The sequence below is a fragment of the Coregonus lavaretus genome (assembly GCF_964263955.1).
Source record: "Coregonus lavaretus genome assembly, chromosome: 29".
NCBI lineage: Eukaryota > Metazoa > Chordata > Actinopteri > Salmoniformes > Salmonidae > Coregonus > Coregonus lavaretus.
The window spans coordinates 27990078-28012648 of NC_140016.1; the positions used below are offsets into that span (position 1 = coordinate 27990078).

At 44.1% G+C, this 22571-nt stretch overlaps 1 protein-coding gene across 1 annotated transcript; it reads right to left on the minus strand.

The window, feature by feature from the left end:
• Window positions 1-1647: 1647 nt before the first annotated feature.
• Window positions 1648-8877, minus strand: LOC311104621 (leukotriene C4 synthase-like; the record flags this gene model as incomplete). Its single annotated transcript, XM_084146482.1, has 5 exons — window positions 1648-1870; window positions 2416-2497; window positions 3725-3795; window positions 8458-8557; window positions 8820-8877. The coding sequence occupies 5 exons, from the start codon at window positions 8875-8877 to the stop codon at window positions 1648-1650; spliced, it is 534 nt and encodes a 177-aa protein (XP_084002608.1).
• Window positions 8878-22571: the final 13694 nt, after the last annotated feature.

Here is a 22571-nt window from a genome sequence, read left to right on the forward strand (position 1 = left end):
ACCAGTCATCTTTTATTTGCATATGTATCCTCCTACTTTGAAGGGGTTAGCGGGGTAGGCTCTCGAGTCTAGACCAGGGATGGGCAACTTTGATGGGGGTGAGGGCCACAAAAAATCTTAACTCATCATGGGAGGCCGCAGTGGCTCGTGGGTCTGCATACCCACACATGCAGTTTAAGCCGACCCTACCCTTTTGGAGGCCCTAAGCAAAATGTGCAGTTTTAAAACAGGTTTGCTGCAAATCTACACCTTTTGCCATGGGGCGGAGAGAAGATTAAGCAATTCTATATTTTTGCAGTTTTAAAGCAAGTTTGCTGCAAATCTAAGCATTTTGTCATGGGCCGGAGAGAAGATTTAGCAATTTTATAAATAATTTCATGCAATTCTACTCATTTGGCCATGGGGCAGAGAGAAACAATTGCAGTTTTACAGCTAATTTTCTGCAATTCTACACATTTTGCAATAGGGTGGAGAGAAATGTTTGCAGTTTTTAATATGATATCTTACAGTGTCTAACAAAATCAATGGGGGCCCTTCGGTCGGTAATTCGACCATGATTACTACAAGTTTAGATAGCTGGCCGTAAGACTAACTTACAACAAAAAAATGTGTCTTTGGAAATTGGTCCACGGGCCTACAAAGAGAGGGCTGGGCCACCAGTTGCCCATCCCTGGTCTAGACGATTCTATCCGCCAATCAGGGCTGAGTATGTAAATATACTTAGATTTGTATCAACACACCCACACGATCAGATGGAGCATTTCAATGGCATAGGAAGGCTCAGGGAAATAAATGATACATATATTTGGAGTTATTTTCAATAAATAACCTGAGACTTATTAGACATACAATGATGATTTCAAAATCAAATTTAAAGAAATTGCATGGGGATTTAACATAGTTTGGATGCATCAACACACTTATGACAACAGTCTAACCCCTTTTTTGTTTTTGTTTTAACAAGTTGCATGCTAATTTTGTAAGGAAGTTCCCTTGCTTGAACAGAGTGGGGAATTCACAAATAATGTGGATTATTTATACACTTTTAACCTTCTACAGTAGCCTAATAGTCGACAAGTGAAGAAAACTATGTTTTATTTTTGGCAATGATTATAGAAAGGGAGTTGCTTTTTCCACAAGCCTTTTTCTCATGGCAAATTAATGAAACTGTAAACACACTGGCTAGCTAGCACACTACAGTCAGTTAAGCACATTGGACAACTAAATAAAATGTGTATGCCTATATTCTCTGTCTAAATTGAAAAACACTTAGGCCTAACGGAGTTGCAAGGTGATTTGCTAAATGAAGGACTGCAAGCGCAATTTGAGCTGCGACTCGCGCTACCGAAACAGGTGCTTCTTTCTAATCAATATCACTGCTCACTCCCGTTTTAACAGGGTGTAATCCACTTAATAACATGAGTTGAGACATACAGTTAACAGCATTAGAAAGATAAACTTATTCATTTTTTAACCATTAGATACCCGCAAATGGCACATAAGCAGTTCGTAAAATAGCCTACAATAGGCCTAGACCGGACACATGTGTTATTTCAAAACTGCAGCTCATGGTTGGAACACATATTTCCCTACTTCAATCAACCAGTCCCATTTAGTTGTCTTGATTTGGCAACGAAGGTAGCTTGTCTACATTTTTGTTAGTGTATCCCATAATCTCTCCTTTAATCTCTTCTCTTCCTGCTCATCCCTTATAGCCCCCCCCCCCTCCTCAGTCAGGCCGAGGACAGAGCTGGCGAGCTGCGTCAGGTCCAGATCCAGGTAGAACCGACACACAGAACCCAGAATCCCCAGGGTGGAGAACCCAATCAGAACCCACAGAACCTTGGCACTGAAATACAGAGGGGCTAGTCTGGGAAGGAGAGAAAGAGGGGGAGAGAGGGAGAGCAAGAAAGATAATCATTTGTTTTAGCAGCAATGCATTACGCAATATTTCAGAAACAATGAATATTGATTGAGGGACAATGAATATGAAGGGATGATGTTGTCTGTTTGGAGTATATTTACTAAACACGACAAAGTTAATTTTGTACAGAATACGAGATTAGACAACTTTTCTAAATAAACTTCCTATGGGAAAGATACAGGGAAAGTGACAGTTGAGGAACTGTTCGAGCCTCCAGATAATAGAAAACCGACCTTCCCATTGTGACAACTCTGCAAATAGAAGGCTCTGGTATCCACATGTAGCGGGTGCCTGCTACTATTTATCTTGAGGGAACACTGATTCTGACCCTATACTTCAAAATGAAATCTCTCCTTGCTCTCTTTCTTGAGCATCACTAATCTAATACGCCAGATATGTAATTCCAAGGAACAGAAGGATGATCTGCAATGCCAAGGAATGATGCATAATTATTGGAACAGGCCCCGAGGGACAGACCGATGTGTCATTACCGGCCATGTGCCGATTTAGCATAGCCCCTGAAGTACAGGTAGCGGCCGTACAGGTATAGGAGTCCACATAGTGCTGACAGACCTAGGTGATGAAGAGAAAAATGGGTCATAATTTAGCAGTTAAAAGGGCAATCTGGGATTTAAACAACAAAGCGGTCACTCCGCCACTTCTTTCAGTAAACAGCTGAGGGATGGGGTTGGAGAAACCACTCTCAAATTCATAGATGGAGCTATGGATGCAAGGACTAACCATCCATGATATCAAAACAAAAGCTTTAATCATATTTTGAAGCTATACAGTGTTTGTTTACAATTACATACTTTACAAACAATGGGGTAAAAAAAGCTTATATTTTGGGTTGTGATGGAGGAAGACAGTTGAACTAAGCTCATGAGACATTTATAAGTTATACTCTTCAAGAATCAATGGCTATGAATTGGCTACATTTTTATTCCAAGTCAATAGACAGTGTCTGTCAGAGACGGGCAGTATTTCTGTTACATGTATTTGAAACACGTATTTAATTGCTTTTGTAATACTTTTAGTATTTTGTAATTTTTGTTAATGGCCTGAACTACAATCCAATGTATTTTGTAACAAGATACTTTGAGACCTGTAATTTGTTTTTTCAAAATACTTTTCTATGCACATTTTTTTAGCGGCTCACAATTGTGTGGCCCCGTTTCACCCTGCATTGGTATCAGAAGTCTGATTGCACTATGGGTGTGATAAGGGTGTCTGCTAAATGACCCAAATGTAAACATTAAAATTAACAATTGCAAAGCATGTTGGGTATTATTCTCATGAGCTCCGCCCCCAAAACAAGGCCAATAATAATAATACCCAACATGATTTGCAATTATTAATTTTTACAGTTTGGTAACTTAGCAGACACTCTTATCCAGAGCAACTTAGTCAGTGAATTCAACTATGGTAGCAACCAAATATCACAGTCATAGCAAGTACGTTTTTCCCCCATTACTGACAATGTTGTTGCAGTGAAGGCGTGTACTTGCAAATGTATTTAGAAAATGTTTGAATATACAAAACACCTGTATTTTATCTAGATTATTTTAAATTTAATTTTGATACATTGGTCATTAGAGTATCTTGTAAAAATATATATTGATGTATCTTTTGCCCATCTCTGCCTGTCGTAAAACATCAAATCTTATTTTAATTTCCTCAATGGGAGTCAACTTGACTCAAAGAGGAAGTCAATATACAAACATTCAGTGAAATTGTCAAATAAAGCATGGGCCTGTGTGGGTGCACTGAGGCAGCAGAGAATACATTTTGGGTGCCTACCTTGGCTGAAGAAGAGTCCAGACACCCATAGTATGGTGATGAAGATCGGGAAATATTCAGAGCAGTTGGCTCTAAAGAAACAAAACAAAAATCAGTTCAAGAGCCAGGAATCATAGTAAAATACATAGCAAGCACCTAGGGGCAAATCTATAAATGCGGTGGCTTTTAGGCATGCCATTTCTGACAAAATCAAATTAGTTTTCTTGACCTAAGGGCAATTCTACAAATGTGGTGGCTTTTGGGCATGCCATTTCTGACAAAAATCTAATTCATTTTTCTTGACCAAATTATGTTGCAATGTATTTGGGTACATATTCCAGGATACTTACAGACAGTGGCAAGTCAAATTCAAGGACTTAAGTACTTTTTCAAGCACTAATATTTATTTTCAAGGACCATCAAGTTGTAATAGTTCCTATCATGCAATTGTTTCTAGTTGCCACCAGATGGCAGTATGTCTCCACAACCTAAAAAAACAACAACTTTCTATTTATCACTACCTTACAAGTTCTACTCAACAATACGTGTTTCACTATTTATTTACTACATACATGAGTGGTAAGTCAGTACTGATGTTGACTGATTTCCTTATATGAACTGTTACTCAGTAAAATCTTTGAAATTGTTGTGTTTATATGTTTGTTCAGTGTACATATAAAATTGTCTTTATATTTCACTAAATTTTAGGTCCCACAGGCTGTCCCATCATGACATGAAAGTGAATTCTGACAGTGTAAAAGGCCCTTAGTTGACTCTAAAATGTTGTATTCTATACCCATTTGAAGAGGAACAAGTTATTAATGTGTTTGATAAGATTAAAGATTCTCTCAGGGGACCCTATTTACATTTTAGGCGACCCCACATGGGTCCTGGACCCCAGGTTTGGGAACCACTGTACTACTACTAACCTCTCTCCCCGTTTGCTTCAATACTTCCTCTCTGTGTATCTCCTTTGCCTCCTTCATTGCAGCCTGACTCACCACTGTCTCACTACTCTCTATAAAGAAAAGGTATTTTGTTATGAGAACTTATAGCCCATCTTTTGATTATAGCTAGCTAGTTTAATTTCAGTCAACTGCTCCTGCAGTTCATATGTTGACACGGCAGGAGTGGAGGGATGTTAAAACCATTCCCCACTGTCAGCGGCTTCTCTCTGCTACTTGCCAACACTTGTCTGGGCGAAGGTAGTTATTTTTAACTCTCTGCCTATGTCGTGGCCCAAGTTTCCCGTTGGGCAAAGTTGTGAATGAATGCGCTGCTAACAAGGCAAATCCGTGGAGCAGGCTAACATAACGAGCATAGATGAACCATTCATGATTCCACTCATTCGCAGAGGTAGGCGTTGATCAACACTGGGAACGCAATAAGTGGGTAAACGATAATTAACTAAATAAAAAGGTGAGTAAACACTATTTCACAAATAAAAAGTTGCGTAAACGGCGTTTACCCTCCACTATATCCCTGGCTGGGTCTGGCAAACCCCATTCATAAACATCAATATATGCCAGGCAGGCTAGACTCTATACTGAACAAAAATATAAACGCAACATGCAACAATTTAACGATTTTACTGAGTTATTGTTCATATAAGAAAATCAGTCAATTGAAATGAATGCATTAGGCCCTAATCTATGACTTGGTAGCAAGGCCCACCCACTGGGGAGCCAGGCCCAGCCAAATCAGAATGAGTTTTTCCCCACAAAATGGCTTTTTTACAGACAGAAATACTCCTCCGTTTCATCAGCTGTCCAGGTGGCTGCTCTAAGACGATCCCGCAGGTGAAGAAGCAGGATGTGGAGGTCCTGGGCTGGCGTGGTTACACGTGATCTGCAGTTGTGAGGCCGTTTGGATGGACTGCCAAATTCTCTAAAACGACGTTGAAGGCAGCTTATGGTAGAGAATGTATCATTCAATTCTCTGGCAACAGCTCTGGTGGCCATTCCTGGAGTCAGCATGCCAATTGTATGCTCCCTCAAAACTTGAGACATCTGTGGCATTGTGTTGTGTGACAAAACTGCACATTTTAGAGTGGCCTTTTCCCTAGCACAAGGTGCACCTGTGTGATGATCATGCTGTTTAATCAGCTTATTGATATCTCACACCTGTCAGGTGTATGGATGGGTGGAGCATGGCGTCTTCAGCGAAAAGACGAGCAGTTGGAAAGGGAGTAAGTCCCGATGATAGTGAGGATAACAGCTCGGATGAGGGATCGGAAGACGATGGTGATTCAGGGGAGGAGGACAACGGATCAGAAGAGGAGAGCAATGAAGAGGTCAAGGCCGAGGATAGAATAGACGCCGGAAAGGAAAGGAGGGGGAAAATGTAGTCCTTAGAGAAGGCAAGAAACAGATATAGATTTGGAGAAATGCAGTATTATCATAAGGAGACGTATACTTTACATTTACATTTTAGTCATTTAGCAGACGCTCTTATCCAGAGCGACTTACAGGAGCAATTAGGGTTAAGTGCCTTGCTCAAGGGCACATCAACAGATTTTTCACCTAGTCGGCTCGGTACTTGGATGAATGAGGAGGAATGGAGGTAAAAAGAGAGGCAGAGGAGGTCTAAGAGAGAGAGGGAGGAAGATTGTGAGTTTGAGTCAGTTAAAAATGGTGGGAAAAAGGGAGAAGGTTTGTTAAAGAAGAGTGGTAAGAAATGTAAGCAAAGTGAGCTGAAGACAGGAGTAGAAATGGAAGTGAATGAGGGTGATGTATCGGAGGTGGAAGGTGTGGTGAAGCACTCAGAGCCCCAGGATTGCACAGAGGGTCAGGATAAAGATGAGTCTGTGTGGATCCTTGCCTTTTGGCAGATCCAATTGTGGTTTCAAGATGGGTGAAAAGAGCGTTGGGTAAAGTGGATTTGGTGAGGGTAACCAGAAGTGGTCTAGTGATAATTGTTTGTGTTTCTGTTGGGCAGAGGGAGAAGGTGCTCAGAGTTAAACAAATGGGGGAAAGAATTGTGAATTGTTTCGCTCTTAAGAATAGGGTGCCATTGAGAGGAGTGATTACTGGAGTAGCAGTGAATGTAAAAGTTGACCAACTGAAGGAGAGGATTCCCGGTGTGTGTGATGCTCGTCGTTTGGTGCGAAGTAAACAGGGTGGCGAGAGTGTGGAAACAGAAGAGTCATTGTCTGTTCTTTTGAGTTTTGAAGTTGAGTCTTTGCCTGAGAAAGTGAGGTTAGGATATATAAGTTATCCAGTGCGAGCATATGTGCCGAATACCTTAAGATGTTACAGGTGTCAAACTTATGGGCATGTGGCAGCAGTGTGTAGGAGGTAGATTCCAAGGTGTGAGAAGGGTGCAGAAGGGCATGAGACAAAGGAGTGTGAAGCAGTGGGGAAAGTGGTGGTGTGTGCTAATTGTAGGGGTGGCCATGGGGCTGGGGATCAGACATGTCCAGTGCGAGAGAAGCAGGTTAAGGTATCCAGGGTAAGAGTAGAGAAGAAGTTGTCATATGCGGAGGCAGTGAAGAAAGTAGAGGAAGATGGGTCAAGGGGGAGGGATCCTGAGAGAAATTGTGTGAGTAGTAGAGATGTACCTGTACAGAGGGATAAATCAACAAGTGATATATGGTTCAGCAAGATTGGATTTTTAGCATTTATAGTAATGGTTATTAATTGTACTGCAGGGATGGAACACAAATCAAAGAAAATTGAGGTTGTGGTGGCAGTTGCAGAGAGATATTTGAGTGTGCGAGACTTGACAGCAGAAGAGTTACGGGGAGTGTTAAGAGGTGATGTCCCATCAATTCATGTTGAGGGCATGAGGTAGGAGTGAGTATATTTAAAAAGTGGAGAAGGGTGGGGTTAATTATTAGTTGTAGTGTTGAAGGTGTGAGTGTAGTGTTAGATGGTAGGATATTTCTTTGCTTTATTTAATTTTTCAAGAAAAGATAAGGGAGTTGTACTCCAGTCTAGTAGGTGGCGGTAATGTAACAAATTGGATGCCAACCGCCGTTAAATCTCATTGAAGAAGAAGAAGAATAAGAAGGCGTATGGATTATCTTGGCAAAGGAGAAATGCTCACTAACAGGGCTGTAAATACATTTGTGCACAAAATGAGAGAAATACATTTCTGGGATCTTTTATTTCACCTCCTGAAACATGGGACCAACACTTTACATGTTGCGTTCAAATTTTTGTTCAGTATGCATTTGCCCGTCATTTTAGTTATCGATGTGATGTTTGGCGGCGCCTAATCAGTCAGTTCTGTACCTGCCTGGCTGAGTGGCAGTGTGGGTGGAATGAGCGAGCTTGCCTGGCAACCAGAGCGCAAAACACTTGAGGAAATATAACTCTTAATTCGTAAGACCAATACATTTCTAATATTTTTCATATTAACATAGTTGATCATTTTCTGTTCTCTCATTTTAATTCAAGTACTTTTCAAGTACCAACTATAGAAAATGTCTGATTTTCAAGGTATTCCAGTACTTGAATTTCCAAATTCAAGTATTTTAAGAACCTCAAACACCTTGTGCGAACCCTGATATTCTCATTCTAAATCAACTACTTTGGCAATCAACTAAATAGGCCTACTCTCTACATCTATTGTCTGCATGTCACCTGCTAAGTACTGAGGGATATTTATCAAGCGTCATCAATTTCTGAGTGCAGGTGAAGAATGACACAACAGCAACTTAATACTAAAATTATATTTGGGTAAAGTAAGTAAGTAAAGAAATCAATATTAAACTGCTGATAGACATGTCATTTCAGATCTAGCAGACTTACTGAGCTCTGAAGACCCTGTCAAACCCTGGGGGTCCTGAGGTGCTGGGTGGGGAGACAGAGTACTTGCGTCTGGCGTATATCACCTGTAGAGAGAAGTAAGCTACCAACACACATCACAATATCCATGCTATAAAAATCTGAAAAATAATTTCCCCACACTTATTGACAAGGAAATTGTACCAACACTCAAAGAAATCAGATATTTGATATGTGTTATGCATGCATTTTCTGCCACAGGTTAACATTTCCAATGTTAAATTGAATACAAACAAGTTAACTTAATTACTAGTTCTATGATAATGACCACAGGATTATCATAAAAGCGCTGCACTTTTTATAGAAATAAAATATGAACAACTTACCTTGCTCTGACACACCCAACACAGTTACTCCTGCAATGAGCACTACCTGATCTAGCATGTCTTAGAGCTAAAAGTGACTGTCCTTCCAACCTGGTGTTCAGATGCAAACTGTTTCTCTGACTGAGTAGACCAAAAGGTGTCAACTCGGGGGAGAGGTGGCAACTTCCTGGTTTGAGTGGCCTGTATTATTTGGGTAATTTATTATCCAATGGGATGCTTCAGTTGGTAACCAGGGGTGATTTATGTTTTATCTACATTTAGAGTTTAGTCATTTAGGAGACGCTCTTATCCAGAGCGACTTACAGTTAAGTGAGTGCATACATCTTTTTTTGTTTGTTTAGTTTTTAGTTTTTTTTTATACTGGCCCCCCGTGGGAAACGAACCCACATCCCTGCCGGCCAAACCCTCCCCTACCTTGGACGAATTGTGCGCCGCCCATGGGTCTCCCGGTCGCGGCCGGCTGCGACAGAGCCTGGACTCGAACCAGGATCTCTAGTGGCACAGCTAGCACTGCGATGCAGTGCCTTAGACCACTGCACCACTCGGGAGTCAAGAGGGCACAGTCTTTCAAAACGTTTAATCTGGATCAGAATTATCTGGATTTTGTAATCCTCTTTTTTGCTATCCGGGATCAGATCGATGTGGCTGTTAAGACTTTCTCAGAAAAAATAAATTGGATCATTCTGATCCAGATACCACAATATCAAGATAACAGAATACGGATTTTCAGAGCTTTGAATAGGCCTACACCAGACAGGTTATGGTACTACTTCTACACGCATAGGGAAAGAGAGAGGAGTAAACTAACCACTATCCCTAACACATTCTGCCTTGAAAAATACATCAATACCTCGCCCAACCCACCCTCGCTTGACCAATCCCCAAGCTATGCTCCGCCACCTTAGCATCCTTCATAGGGATATTTCCACCCTGAGCTTTAAGCATATTGGAGAGCTAGCCTATACACAACAACAACAGGCGATCACACGGGCCCGTTTACACCCAAACACTCAGCGGTCTGAACTCACAAACCCTCTGACTATTGTCCCACTGACTTTGTTAGAACTTGGAGCTGTTTGTTGACATAGCTCTACCCATTTGAGCCCCACTCTACCCCTCCGTCCTCCCCGTTCAACCTTTCTGCCCCCTCACTGCCTCCTAGCATCCTTGAACCAGCTTCCTGCCCCAGGAAGCAGCTAAATCCCGTCTGGTGGTCAGTGCCAGAAACATGACTTCCTGCAGCCGGGATGGTGGTATTGAAACACCAATGTCAAGTGTAGACAGGAGAGAGAGACAGAGATAGAGAGAGAGAGAGGGGTGAGGAGAGGGGAGAGAATGTTGTGCCAGTACACTAATAAGACGGCAGGGGCATCCAATGGTTTGCTTTAGATGGGCGACTAACCAGTCATTTTATACAACAAGAGTGAGTGTGTGATTGTTCGTGCGTGCTGATCATTTCAAAATGAGATTAGAGTAGCTATTTAAAATATTGCATAGTCAGACCATTACTACTGTTCTAGCTGGCTTTATTACGTAGGTAATGTTGAGTGTAGCGCAGATACTTTCTAATCTTATATTGACAAGATAGTCGAGTGATCGCTCTAACAATATAAATACATGTCCTCAAAGATGGAAGGCAGGCGAGGAGGTGGCGAGATCATGTGGGAACATTCTAGCCAATGAGAGGGCAGATACGGGTGTGAACAACAGACAACTCCAATATAAAATAGTTTTTCTTAACGTTGACGAAATGCCACGTGTCCACTTATATCAGTACATTTGTAACAACCTACACATTACAAAACTTCTATTCGATCAAATAAGCCTCACTTAGCAATCAAATGTTTTGTTGACCAAATCTGACACTCTCTCATAGACCTTCATACAAAAACTCCCCACTTGGTCTGCTTATCGCTGTATTCTAGCGTGGACAGATTGACGGGAGTGGACCCTCTCGCTTCGCCACTTCCTCTCTGTCCAAACCTATGGGGTTCACGACACTACAGCACTTATTGAGAATCAAGGCCACTAAATTTCACTAAAATGTGAATGATATGTACTGTATGTATCATTGGCACTCTTTGGAGCCAAAACCAACTCTTGTACATTAACCTGCCCTAGGCCCAGCATGCTAAATGTTAACAAAATGCTAAAAACTGACACAGCTGTTACCCCCTTAGCTTTTAGCACGAGGAACTGCACTACACAGGCCTTCCAGCAGCTTGAAACTGAGTGGTGACACAACACGCTGCACGTTGACATTCTGTGAGCGATAAGGCTGTGCCAAACGAAACAGTTCCCCACACTGCCTGTGATATTGTAACACCAGCCTGAACAATCACCCACCGCAGCCCTTGGGAACATCAGCAAAACCTGTGTAGCTTCATTCACCTTTGTTATGGTTTATTGTTTTCCTTGCTGACTGTGGCATTGGACTTAAACTGAAGAGTTCTTATTTATGTGATGACAGAGGATGGAGTCCATCTGATATAATATAACATGTTCTAACACAACTGAAGGGGTTATAGGAAGAGGAAGGAAAAGGTTGTGCTAGTCTTTTCATTTACATTCATTTCCCCCGGTAACTTGATTGTGAACACATTCCCACTCATAACAATGACTTGAGTCATCAAAAATCACTGGAAACCCTTCACAATATAGTTTTTGCCTAATCTAGATATCAAGATATCAACAAGTACAGAATAATGAAAGCTTATGATAAAGACTCATGTTAACAAGCAAAAGCTACAGCACACACTGCCACCTAAAAGGTCACATTGTAGTCTTCAATAGTATGCGTTCCTTTCTGATGATAAGGAGGAGCTGATTAGGATAGGATCTAAACATAGATTATCCACCTCCATCCTCTGCTACTGTGGAACCATGTCATAGGGCCTAATTCTGTATTGAGACACATGCTTAAGTGGAAGTGTCACGAAAATCATGTATTGCTGTCAATGAGAGAGTTACGTAAGTCATACAGTGATGTCAAGGGAGACTTGGGTAAGTCCAACATTGATGTCAATGGGGGACTTGGACAACAGTTGCACGTGAAAAGTCACAATTTAAGACTTTGTCATGATTTAACTGGATTAGAACCCAAATGCAGACAAGTACACCAAGCCAGAGAAGGTTTAACAGGTTTATTTACAATGTTCAAAAAGTCCAGGTTTCCAATAATAGGGGAAGAGCAAGTCCAGGTTACAGGGAGGGTAACAGATCCAGGTCAGGGCAGGTGTGGTACCGTAATGTCCTAGTGTCCGTGGTGAGTCCAAAAGGGAGGTCCGGTAGTGGGGAGCAGGATGGTGGTGGCAGGAGTGAAGCGGAGGCAGAAGTCAGGTTCCCATAATATGGTCGTCTTGACTATGATCTGACGATGAGTGGAAAGTTTGACCGGGTCATAAAGGCTGAGGTAATTATGGTGAATGAGCTGCAGCTGGAACCCTGACTCCCGCACACCAGACTTCACTCCTGCAATCAAGGACAGACAGAGGGGAGGGGGAGAGCAGAGAGAGAGCTACCTAGCAGCAGTAGGCCTAACAGACTTGGGCCATTGAGAGTAAACACTTTACCCGCTGGCTTCCACTGTGGTGATTTAAAGAGCAACCAATAGACTCTGATTCAGTTGGCTTCTAGTCCTGATGCAACGACAGGAAAGTAAAGAGAATGGCTGACTTCCCCTGAGCTGGATACACCATCTGCCTATCATGCAATATGGAGATGCAGACCAAACATTCCAAACACAGACTAATTTTGGTCTGACTAACATACAAGTGAGAAAGTTCTGGAAACGAGAAACCAGAGACCTTCAGAATTTCTCTACCAATGTGTTTTGAAAAGGAAACAATGAATCAAGGGAAGGGCACAAGCAAGGGAAGACAATTGAGAAAGAGCACATCACAACTCTTTTTGGATGTGCCATACTGTATCTGTGCAGCATACATAAGGTCATTTCTACAACAAGTATCGTTGTTGCAGTTCGTGCATAGGATGTGACTGCATGTGTAAAGTGACAGGGGTCTACTGACAGTAGGGAAAGTTGTTATATTGGTTTTACCTTGGTGAGAGTGTCTGGTGAGGGGAGATAAGGTCACTAGGCCTGAGAAGGCTACATGAAGATTCACAATGACAGGAAGCTACAATTAACCCCCCGAGCACTGCTACTTCCACACACACACAGCCTAAACCTTGCGTTATCCAAGTTACAATCTGTTCAATTGAACTGTTTATCTCTTAATTTATGATGCACTGACACTTCAGGAAAGCATGTGGCACTTGCACGTCCCATTATTTCAAAATGGCTTCCTCTCGCATGTCCTCTCCCTTGGTCCTCTCCCTTGTTCACAGTGAATCCTTGATTTCAATTCAAGTTTGAGCATTCCACAGACAGCCTATTTCTTTAGCATTAGGTTGATTCGATAACATTAGCTAAATTTAAGACAGTTCAAACAGATGCATTCTTCACATGCCTACAAATTGTCTCTCAATGGAGTACTTACATTCCACTAAGGATGATGAGAGAATAGGTTCTATGTTATCTTCCAACTGAAAGCAAACGTTTATAACCGACAAAATGAGCATGAAGCTGCAGTGTAATTGATGGTGTCATTATTTCAAAACAAATGTATCATTAAAAATATTTGTATAAAAAATTACTAAAGATAAATGTCCAAGTCTCTACCAGAAGTGATTATTTATTTGTTGTCAGTCAACATTGAGTTTTATCTGGATTATATTATCAATTCCTTCACTGAGAGCTGTTGAGGGCATGTCAGGACCCGATAGCTCATCCAGAGTTTACTGCGGACAGCTCACAGGACTTCAGAGGAGAAGGAAACACCACAGATTTTCTCCATGCTGGCACAAGATACAAACGTTTCCTCTCTCTGACTTAATCTTTCTGCAGATGTATCCCAGTTGTTTGAGGGGGAAAAAATGGGATTACTGGTCTTTTGGGGATGCAATGTAAGTCTTCTCTGGTCCATAAAGTTGGGCCCGGACCCGAATGGACTTGAGGACAATCAATCCCGAACCCACATATTTTTTTAAGGGGGGACCCGGACCAGACCCAAGTGACCAAAGATTATGTTTATCAGCGAAGTTTTTATTCTGGTTAACGAATATGTCTTTATATGTAGGCTAGGCCTTCTATAATTCAATAAATTCACCTTATTAGCGTAAAATAAATATGCTATAGGCTATGCAGAGCCGTGGTCGGGTCCACTCGGGTCTATCAGCTGTAGTTACATAGACCCGAGACCCGATGACAATCAAACAGGACCCGACCTGGGTCGGATCTCGGGTATTCGGGTGGACCCGTGAAGACCTAAATGTAATGGTTCTGACGACAGTTACTATATGAAGTGTTTTTTTCTCAAGCTAAACTATTGACCCTTGAAAGCTGCCCATTGGAATTTTGCAAAACTATAAACAGGATCTCAATAGGGTTAGTGTGATGCACATACAGTATCAATGATAAATGAATCCTGCTTCTAAACATGAATACAATACTTGTAACTTCATGAGGTTTAGAATGTGTGTGTGTGTGTGTATCATCTGTGGAACACTTGGTGTGGAAAAGCTTCATTTCAGACAGGAAGTCCATTGGCACAGATGTCTTTTTACCCATAGTTCTAATGGAAAATAAGAGCTAATGTGACATCAGTTATGGTGTAAACACCACTGGATCTGTACACCATACTGTTCCTGGACAAACCAGTACACAACAGTAGACTAAGGGTGATCCAAACCAATCGAAATGACGCATCCAAACCTCAGTCAAACCAATGGTGTTCAATGACAGCCATGCGTTTGGGCAATGCAAATGTGAAAGAAATGGGATGCACTACATTTTCGTTGCACTGTCCAACTGAAAAGTAGGTGGGATTTCTATTTTTTAAGTAGCACATCATGGCTACGGATCTGTGTTGACCAATTGAAAGCGAAAAACACGAGGTGTCTCCGACCTCATTTCCCATCACTCCACCACACCCCCGAAAGCACTCAGCAGACAACTATGCATCAGAAGTGGTATAAAGCTGCCCTAACGCCAACACACTTGCTCTAGCACAGGCTAGAATAGCTAGTCAAATACTTATCATTCTAAAAAAACACCAAGTCCAATGAAACAGAAGATGACAGTCAACCTCTGTTTATTCGTCCAGCTGTAACCATTTCATCCACTTCACCCAGTCCCACTGTTATCTTCATCATTTTTTAGGACTTTCTTTGAGTAGACCCAATCTGGAAGCTTGCCTTTTTTAACTGGGGTGTTTGTGGTAGTACTAGGCTGTCCTGGCTGCCCCCCTCCCCAGGATCAGAGCCCTGTAGCTGGGCTGTGGTCTCTGCCAGCATGTCCATCAGCAGTTCCACCCGGAGCTTCAGGGCATTGTTCTCCTCCTGTAACCCCCGATTCATATTCTTCAGACGGTGGATGCGGGTTCGGTCCCTTGCCTTTGAACTCCGGCCATTGGCCCCTTGGGGACCCTGCTGCAGCACCCACTGGCCCTCCTGGAAGATGAGGCTGTGGCCCCCCAGGGTGAGGGCCGGGGGGGCGTAATCGGGCCCCAGCTCAGTTTCACGGGAGTTGAAGTCAAGGTAGTAGAGGGAAGAAAGGGAGGCGTCGAGCCTGGCGGGAGGGAGTTTGGGGTTCCAGTCGCCTGGGGAGCGGAGGGCAGTCGACGGGGTCCCCAGTTTATCCCACATCTCTCTGAATATGGACATTTTGGAGCGGCGCTCTGGCTCACCTCGGGTTCCTGCGTCGGGTTTGCTCCTGCCCTGGTGAATCATTTAATACAATTGTCTGGGAATGTTTTACATTAATGCATTGCACAACATGAATTCCATGCAGAAGAGAACTGGAAACATAGTGTTTCCATAGTCCCTAAATATATAGGACAGGGATAGCCAACACTCATTTCGAGGGTGTGCAGGCTTTTGTTCCAACCCTGCTTTAAACACAACTGACCACACATTATATACAGTATGTTGCATGAATTCACAAATAAAAAATTATTCCTCCAAAAAGTTTGTATTAACAGTCAAAGAACTTCTCAATATATAAACGTGTTGTGTCCAGTTAAGGGGTCAGCACTGGGCTACATTCAAGTGAATGTAGAAGTTAAAGTCTTGGTTAGAAAAGCACTTAATATGACCCCTCCAGTCCCATTCAGAGTGCAGTCAACAACCAAGACTTTCCTATCGTCCTGCTAAGGCCCTATGATGACAGGACCAGGACCTCTTCTAAACATCCACAGTTCAGCTTATTTGTGCCAAAGAAAACAAGTGAAGCCTGCACATCTAGTCTCTCTCCAAGAAGAGAGTTGGTCACCACTGATCTGATTAATATGTTTAAAAATCTCCAGAAGAATACAAAATATGAAGATGAAGACTTAATCATAGTCCAGTTGCATACAAACTTACCCACTCCTCCTGCCACTCCTCTCTGATGCTTTTCAAGGTGTTTAGCACCTTGGGTTAGAGAAAAGAGCTTTAAAAATTGAGTTATTATTATCATCTGTTATGGTATGGAATCTTTGCACATTACCATAGCAACAGAATGGAACTGTTTGAGGACAATGACATTTAGAATCATTCCACTGTCACGACTTCCGCCGAGGCTGCCTCCCCTCCTTGTTCGGGCAGGCTTCGGCATTCGTCGTCACCGGCTTACTAGCCACTGCCGCTCCATATATCATCATTCCATTTGTCTTGTCTTGTCAATTACACACAACTGGTTCTTAGCCCCTCATTAGTCCATGTATAAGTGTTCCCTCTGCCCCCCTTGTCCTTGTGGGTGATTGTTTATTGTGAGAGTAGTGTAGCTCTTTGTATTGCCAAGGTACTTTGTATTGCCGGGGTAGATATTTCCCCTGTGCCTGTATATTGATGGAGTATCCCGTACCGTGTATTGCCAGGGTAGATCGTTTCCCTGCGCCTGTTTTCGTGTGTCGCTATCCAGCGCTATTTTGTACAACAGAATAAACTCTGTATTCGGTGATTTACCCTCCTGCGCCTGACTCCTATCACACTCATCACAGAATCACCCACCCGCTATGGAGTCAGCGGGAGAGGAGCGCATGCCTGGAGTCGTGGCACGGGCCCAGGACCATTCCACGATGCTGGCCAGCTTTGGGGAAGCGATGGATCGGTCGTCCAACGCCTGGAGAGGAGAGGACCCGATCTGTCAAGACCAGCTGGCCAACCGGATCCAGCCATCTACACCCCAGCACCCGGAGGGATCCAGATATCCCGACCACGGGCATTCGACGGGACGGCGGTGCTCTGCCAAGGATTCGTCCTCAAATTGGAGCTCTACTTCTCCAGCATCAGGCCGGCCCCATCGGAGCGGGAGAAGGTATCCGTCCTCGTTTCCTGCCTCTCGGGGATAGCCCTGGAGTTGGCCAACGCGGTTTGGAAAGAAGGAGCCGCGTTGGAGAACTACAGGGAGTTCCCTCGCCTCTTTCGGGCGGTCTTCGATCAGGGTCGAGAGGCGGGCGGGCGAGCGGCTGGCCCACCTGAGGCAGGGGACGAGGACCGCGCAGGACTTCGCGTTGGAGTTTCGGACTCTGGCAGCGGGTTCTGGGTAGAACGAGCAGGCCCTGATCGACCATTTCCGGAGCCATCTGCAGGAGGACGTCCAACGGGAGCTAGCCTGCCGGGACACCATGTTGTCTATCACGCAACTGGTGGACATGGCCATCCGTTTGGACAACCTGCTGGCAGCCAGAGGACGTCTTGGTAGGGGTCTGCCCGTTTCCACCCCGGACAACTCGGATCCCGAGCTGATGGAGCTGCCGTCCGAGAGAGCGGAGGACGACAGTGCCACTCTGGTGGCACGAAGGGACAGTACACCACACATAGTCGTCAATGCTCTTTTGGGTCTGGAGGCGGCAGGCAGGGCACTCTCGCATCACCCCAGGTATCGAACACCCACACTCGTTCAGAGCCCTCTGCTGCTCACTGTACCCTACCTATCTATTTTCCCGATCACATGGTAGTTCCCCAGTGTAAGGCGCTAATCGATTCAGGCACAGCTGGGAACTTTATGGACAGGGCATTCTCACGCTGTCAAGGCATTTCATTGGTTCCCCTATCCATTCCACTCCCCATCAGAGCACTTGATAGTCGACCATTAGGGTCCGGGTTTGTTAAGGAAGTTACTGTACCAGTCACCATGATCACCCAGGAGACTCATTGTGAGCAGGTTACTTTTTCTATTATTGAGTCTCCTACTTTCCCTGTGGTATTAGGTATTCCTTGGCTAGCACTCCACAACCCCACCTTCTCATGGCCGCAGAGGGTTCTAACGGGGTGGTCACGAGACTGTCAGGGTAGGTGTCTAGGTGTTTCCGTTAGTGCAACCACGTGGAAAGTCCAGACGGTACCTCCACTGTGCGCATTCCCCCCGAATACCATGATCTGGAGCACGCGTTTTCTAAGATGCAGGCGACAAAATGACCACCTCATCGGGCGGGGGATTGCGCGATAAACCTTCGGGTAGACGCTGTACCTCCCAGGAGTCATGTGTACCCCCTGTCACAGGCTGAAACGGAGGCTATGGAAACATAAATCACTGAGTCCCTAGGCCAGGGGTATATACGTCCCTCCACTTCACCCGCCTCCTCGAGTTTCTTTTTTGTGAAGAAGAAAGACGGCGGTCTGCGCCCGTGCATTGAATATCGATCACTGAACAAGGAGACGATAAGATTTAGTTATTCTCTCCCCGTCATTCCTTCAGTGATTGAGTCAATGCATGGGGCGCGCTTCTTCACCAAATTAGATCTCAGGAGTGCATACAACCTGGTGCGTGTTCGGGAGGGGGATGAGTGGAAGACAGCATTCAGCACAACCACGGGGCATTATGAATACCTGGTGATGCCCTACGATTTGATGAATGCTCCATCCGTCTTCCAGTCCTTTGTGAACGAGGTGTTTCGGGACATGCTTGGTCACAGTGTAGTGGTCTACATCAATGATATCCTGGTGTATTCCTCCACGCGCGCCGAGCATGTGCCCCTGGTTCGCAAAGTACTGGCCCGACTGTTGGAAAATGACCTTGATGCCAAGGCAGAGAAGTGTATGTTTTTCCAGCAGTCTGTCTTCTTCCTCGGATACCGCATTACCACCTCAGGTGTGGAGATGGAGGGAGATCGCATTTCAGCCGTGCGTAATTGGCCGACTCCAACCACGGTTAAGGAGGTGCAGCGCTACCTTGGCTTCGCCAACTACTATCGGAGGTTTATCCGGGGATTTTAAAAGATCGCAGCTCCCATTACATACCTGTTGAAGGGTGGGCCGACCCGGCTCCGCTGGTCTGCTGAGGCTGACCTGGCCTTCAGTAGACTGCGGGGTCTGTTCACCTCAGCCCCGGTACTGGCCCACCTCGATCCATCACTACCGTTCGTAGTGGAGGTGGATGCGTCCGAGGTAGGGATAGGCGCTGTCCTATTTCAACGCTCGGGCACGCCACCCAAGCGCTGCCCCTGTGCCTTCTTCTCTAAGAAGCTCAGCCCGGCGGAGCAGAACTACGACGTTGGTGATCGGGAGCTGTTGGCTGTTGTCCGAGCTTTGACCGTGTGGAGGCATTGGCTCGAAGGGGCGAAACACCCTTTCCTCGTCTGGACAGACCACCGTAACCTGGAGTACATCCGGGCAGCGAGGAGGCTGAATCCTCGCCAGGCCAGGTGGGCCCTATTCTTCACCCGGTTTGATGTTACACTGTCATACATTCCGGGTACGAAGAACGTGAAGGCAGACGCACTGTCCCGGCTGTATGACACAGAGGAGAGGCCCAGAGACAACACCACATACTCCCGGCCTCCTGCATTGTGGCGCCGGTAGTATGGGCGATGGACGCGGATATAGAGCAGGCATTACGCACAGATCCATCTCCACCTCAGTGTCCAGCTGGGCTGCGGTACATGCCTGCTCTTATCCGTGATCGTCTGATCTACTGGGCACACACGTCACCCTCCTCTGGTCACCCAGGTATCAGTCGGACAGTGAGCTGCCTGACCGGAAAGTACTGGTGGCCTACCTTGACTAAGGACTTGAGGGTGTACGTCTCCTTCTGCTCGGTGTGCGCCCAGATTAAGGCACCTCGGCACCTCCCAACGGGTGAGTTACAACCTTTACCAGTTCCACAACGCCCATGGTCTTACCTAAGTGTTGATTTTTTGACTGATCTTCCCCTCTCCCAAGGTAACACCACCATCCTGGTCGTTGTGGACCGCTTTTCCAAGTCCTGCCGCCTCCTTCCTCTGCCCGGTCTCCCCACGGCCCTGCAAACTGCGGAGGCCCTGTTTACTCACGTCTTCCGGCACTACGGGGTACCAGCGGATATAGTGTCCGACCGAGGTCCTCAGTTCACGTCCAAGGTCTGGAAGGCGTTCATGGAACGTCTGGGGGTCTCGGTCAGCCTGACCTCTGGGTTCCACCCCGAGTCAAATGGGCAGGTGGAACGGGTAAATCAGGATGTGGATAGGTTCCTGCGGTCCTACTGGTAGGCCTTGAAATACATCCACAGGTACACCTCCAATTGACTCAAATTATGTCAATTAGCCTATCATAAGCTTCTAAAGCCATGACATCTTTTTCTGGAATTTTCCAAGCTGTTTAAAGGCACAGTCAACTTAGTGTATGTAAACTTCTGACCCACTGGAATTGTGAATTATAAGTGAAATAATCTGTCTGTAAACAATTGTTGGAAAAATGACTTGTGTCATGCACAAAGTAGATGTCCTAACCGACTTTCCAAAAATATAGTTTGTTAACAAGGAATTTGTGGAGTGGTTAAAAACGAGTTTTAATGACTCCAACATAAGTGTATGTAAACTTCCGACTTCAAGTGTACTTTGGTACCACCGAGTGTTGACATTAGCCAGGGGTTGACATTAAAGGCCCAGTGCAATCAAAATTCAGTTTTTCCTGTGTTTTATACCATATTGTACAACAGCTGATTAAACTTTTTTGTGAAATATTGTAACCAGTGTTATTTCCAGATAGTTGCTGGTTGAAAATACAATCTACACAGGACCTTCTAATCAGCCTGTTTGAATGGGCTGGAGTTTCGGCTTGACGTCACCAGGTGGAACGTTGGTTAATATACCAATAACAAAGAGTTCCAAACCTCGCTGCTAACAACAGCAAGCTTTAAGTTCGCCCCTCCTCACTCAAACCACTTCTAGTTAGTCCTAGCAAAATTCTTGCTTGAGAAAGATGTTTTGCTAAAAAGGTGTTTTTTTCCAATTTTAATGGAAAACTATTTCTGTAGATCAAATCAAATTTTATTGCATACACATGTTTAGCAGATGTTATTGTGGGTGTAGCGAAATGCTTGTAAGGTGGTATTCAATTGTTACCCAGACATGTTTCTATATTGAAATAAAAACAGCTGCATTGGGGCTTTTAGCTCTCAAAGGCACTTGTCCAATGGCCAAAAACAGGTCATGTTTTACTTGTCCAAAGGTCATGGTCACTTCCCCAAAATAAAAGTCTGTTAGATGCCCTTTTTTGTAAGAGCTGTTTGAAAGAAATGCCTGGAATTTCAGCATGTTCATGTGAGATGGAGTTTTGGGCCCAGATCATGACATCAGAATCTGATCTGATTATTCTGACCAACGACCAGTCATCTTTTATTTGCATATGTATCCTCCTACTTTGAAGGGGTTAGCGGGGTAGGCTCTCGAGTCTAGACCAGGGATGGGCAACTTTGATGGGGGTGAGGGCCACAAAAAATCTTAACTCATCATGGGAGGCCGCCGTGGCTCGTGGGTCTGCATACCCACACATGCAGTTTAAGCCGACCCTACCCTTTTGGAGGCCCTAAGCAAAATGTGCAGTTTTAAAACAGGTTTGCTGCAAATCTACACCTTTTGCCATGGGGCGGAGAGAAGATTAAGCAATTCTATATTTTTGCAGTTTTAAAGCAAGTTTGCTGCAAATCTAAGCATTTTGTCATGGGCCGGAGAGAAGATTTTTGCAGTTTTACAGCTAATTTTCTGCAATTCTACACATTTTGCAATAGGGTGGAGAGAAATGTTTGCAGTTTTTAATATGATATCTTACAGTGTCTAACAAAATCAATGGGGGCCCTTCGGTCGGTAATTCGACCATGATTACTACAAGTTTAGATAGCTGGCCGTAAGACTAACTTACAACAAAAAAATGTGTCTTTGGAAATTGGTCCACGGGCCTACAAAGAGAGGGCTGGGCCACCAGTTGCCCATCCCTGGTCTAGACGATTCTATCCGCCAATCAGGGCTGAGTATGTAAATATACTTAGATTTGTATCAACACACCCACACGATCAGATGGAGCATTTCAATGGCATAGGAAGGCTCAGGGAAATAAATGATACATATATTTGGAGTTATTTTCAATAAATAACCTGAGACTTATTAGACATACAATGATGATTTCAAAATCAAATTTAAAGAAATTGCATGGGGATTTAACATAGTTTGGACGCATCAACACACTTATGACAACAGTCTAACCCCTTTTTTTTTTTTTTTTAACAAGTTGCATGCTAATTTTGTAAGGAAGTTCCCTTGCTTGAACAGAGTGGGGAATTCACAAATAATGTGGATTATTTATACACTTTTAACCTTCTACAGTAGCCTAATAGTCGACAAGTGAAGAAAACTATGTTTTATTTTTGGCAATGATTATAGAAAGGGAGTTGCTTTTTCCACAAGCCTTTTTCTCATGGCAAATTAATGAAACTGTAAACACACTGGCTAGCTAGCA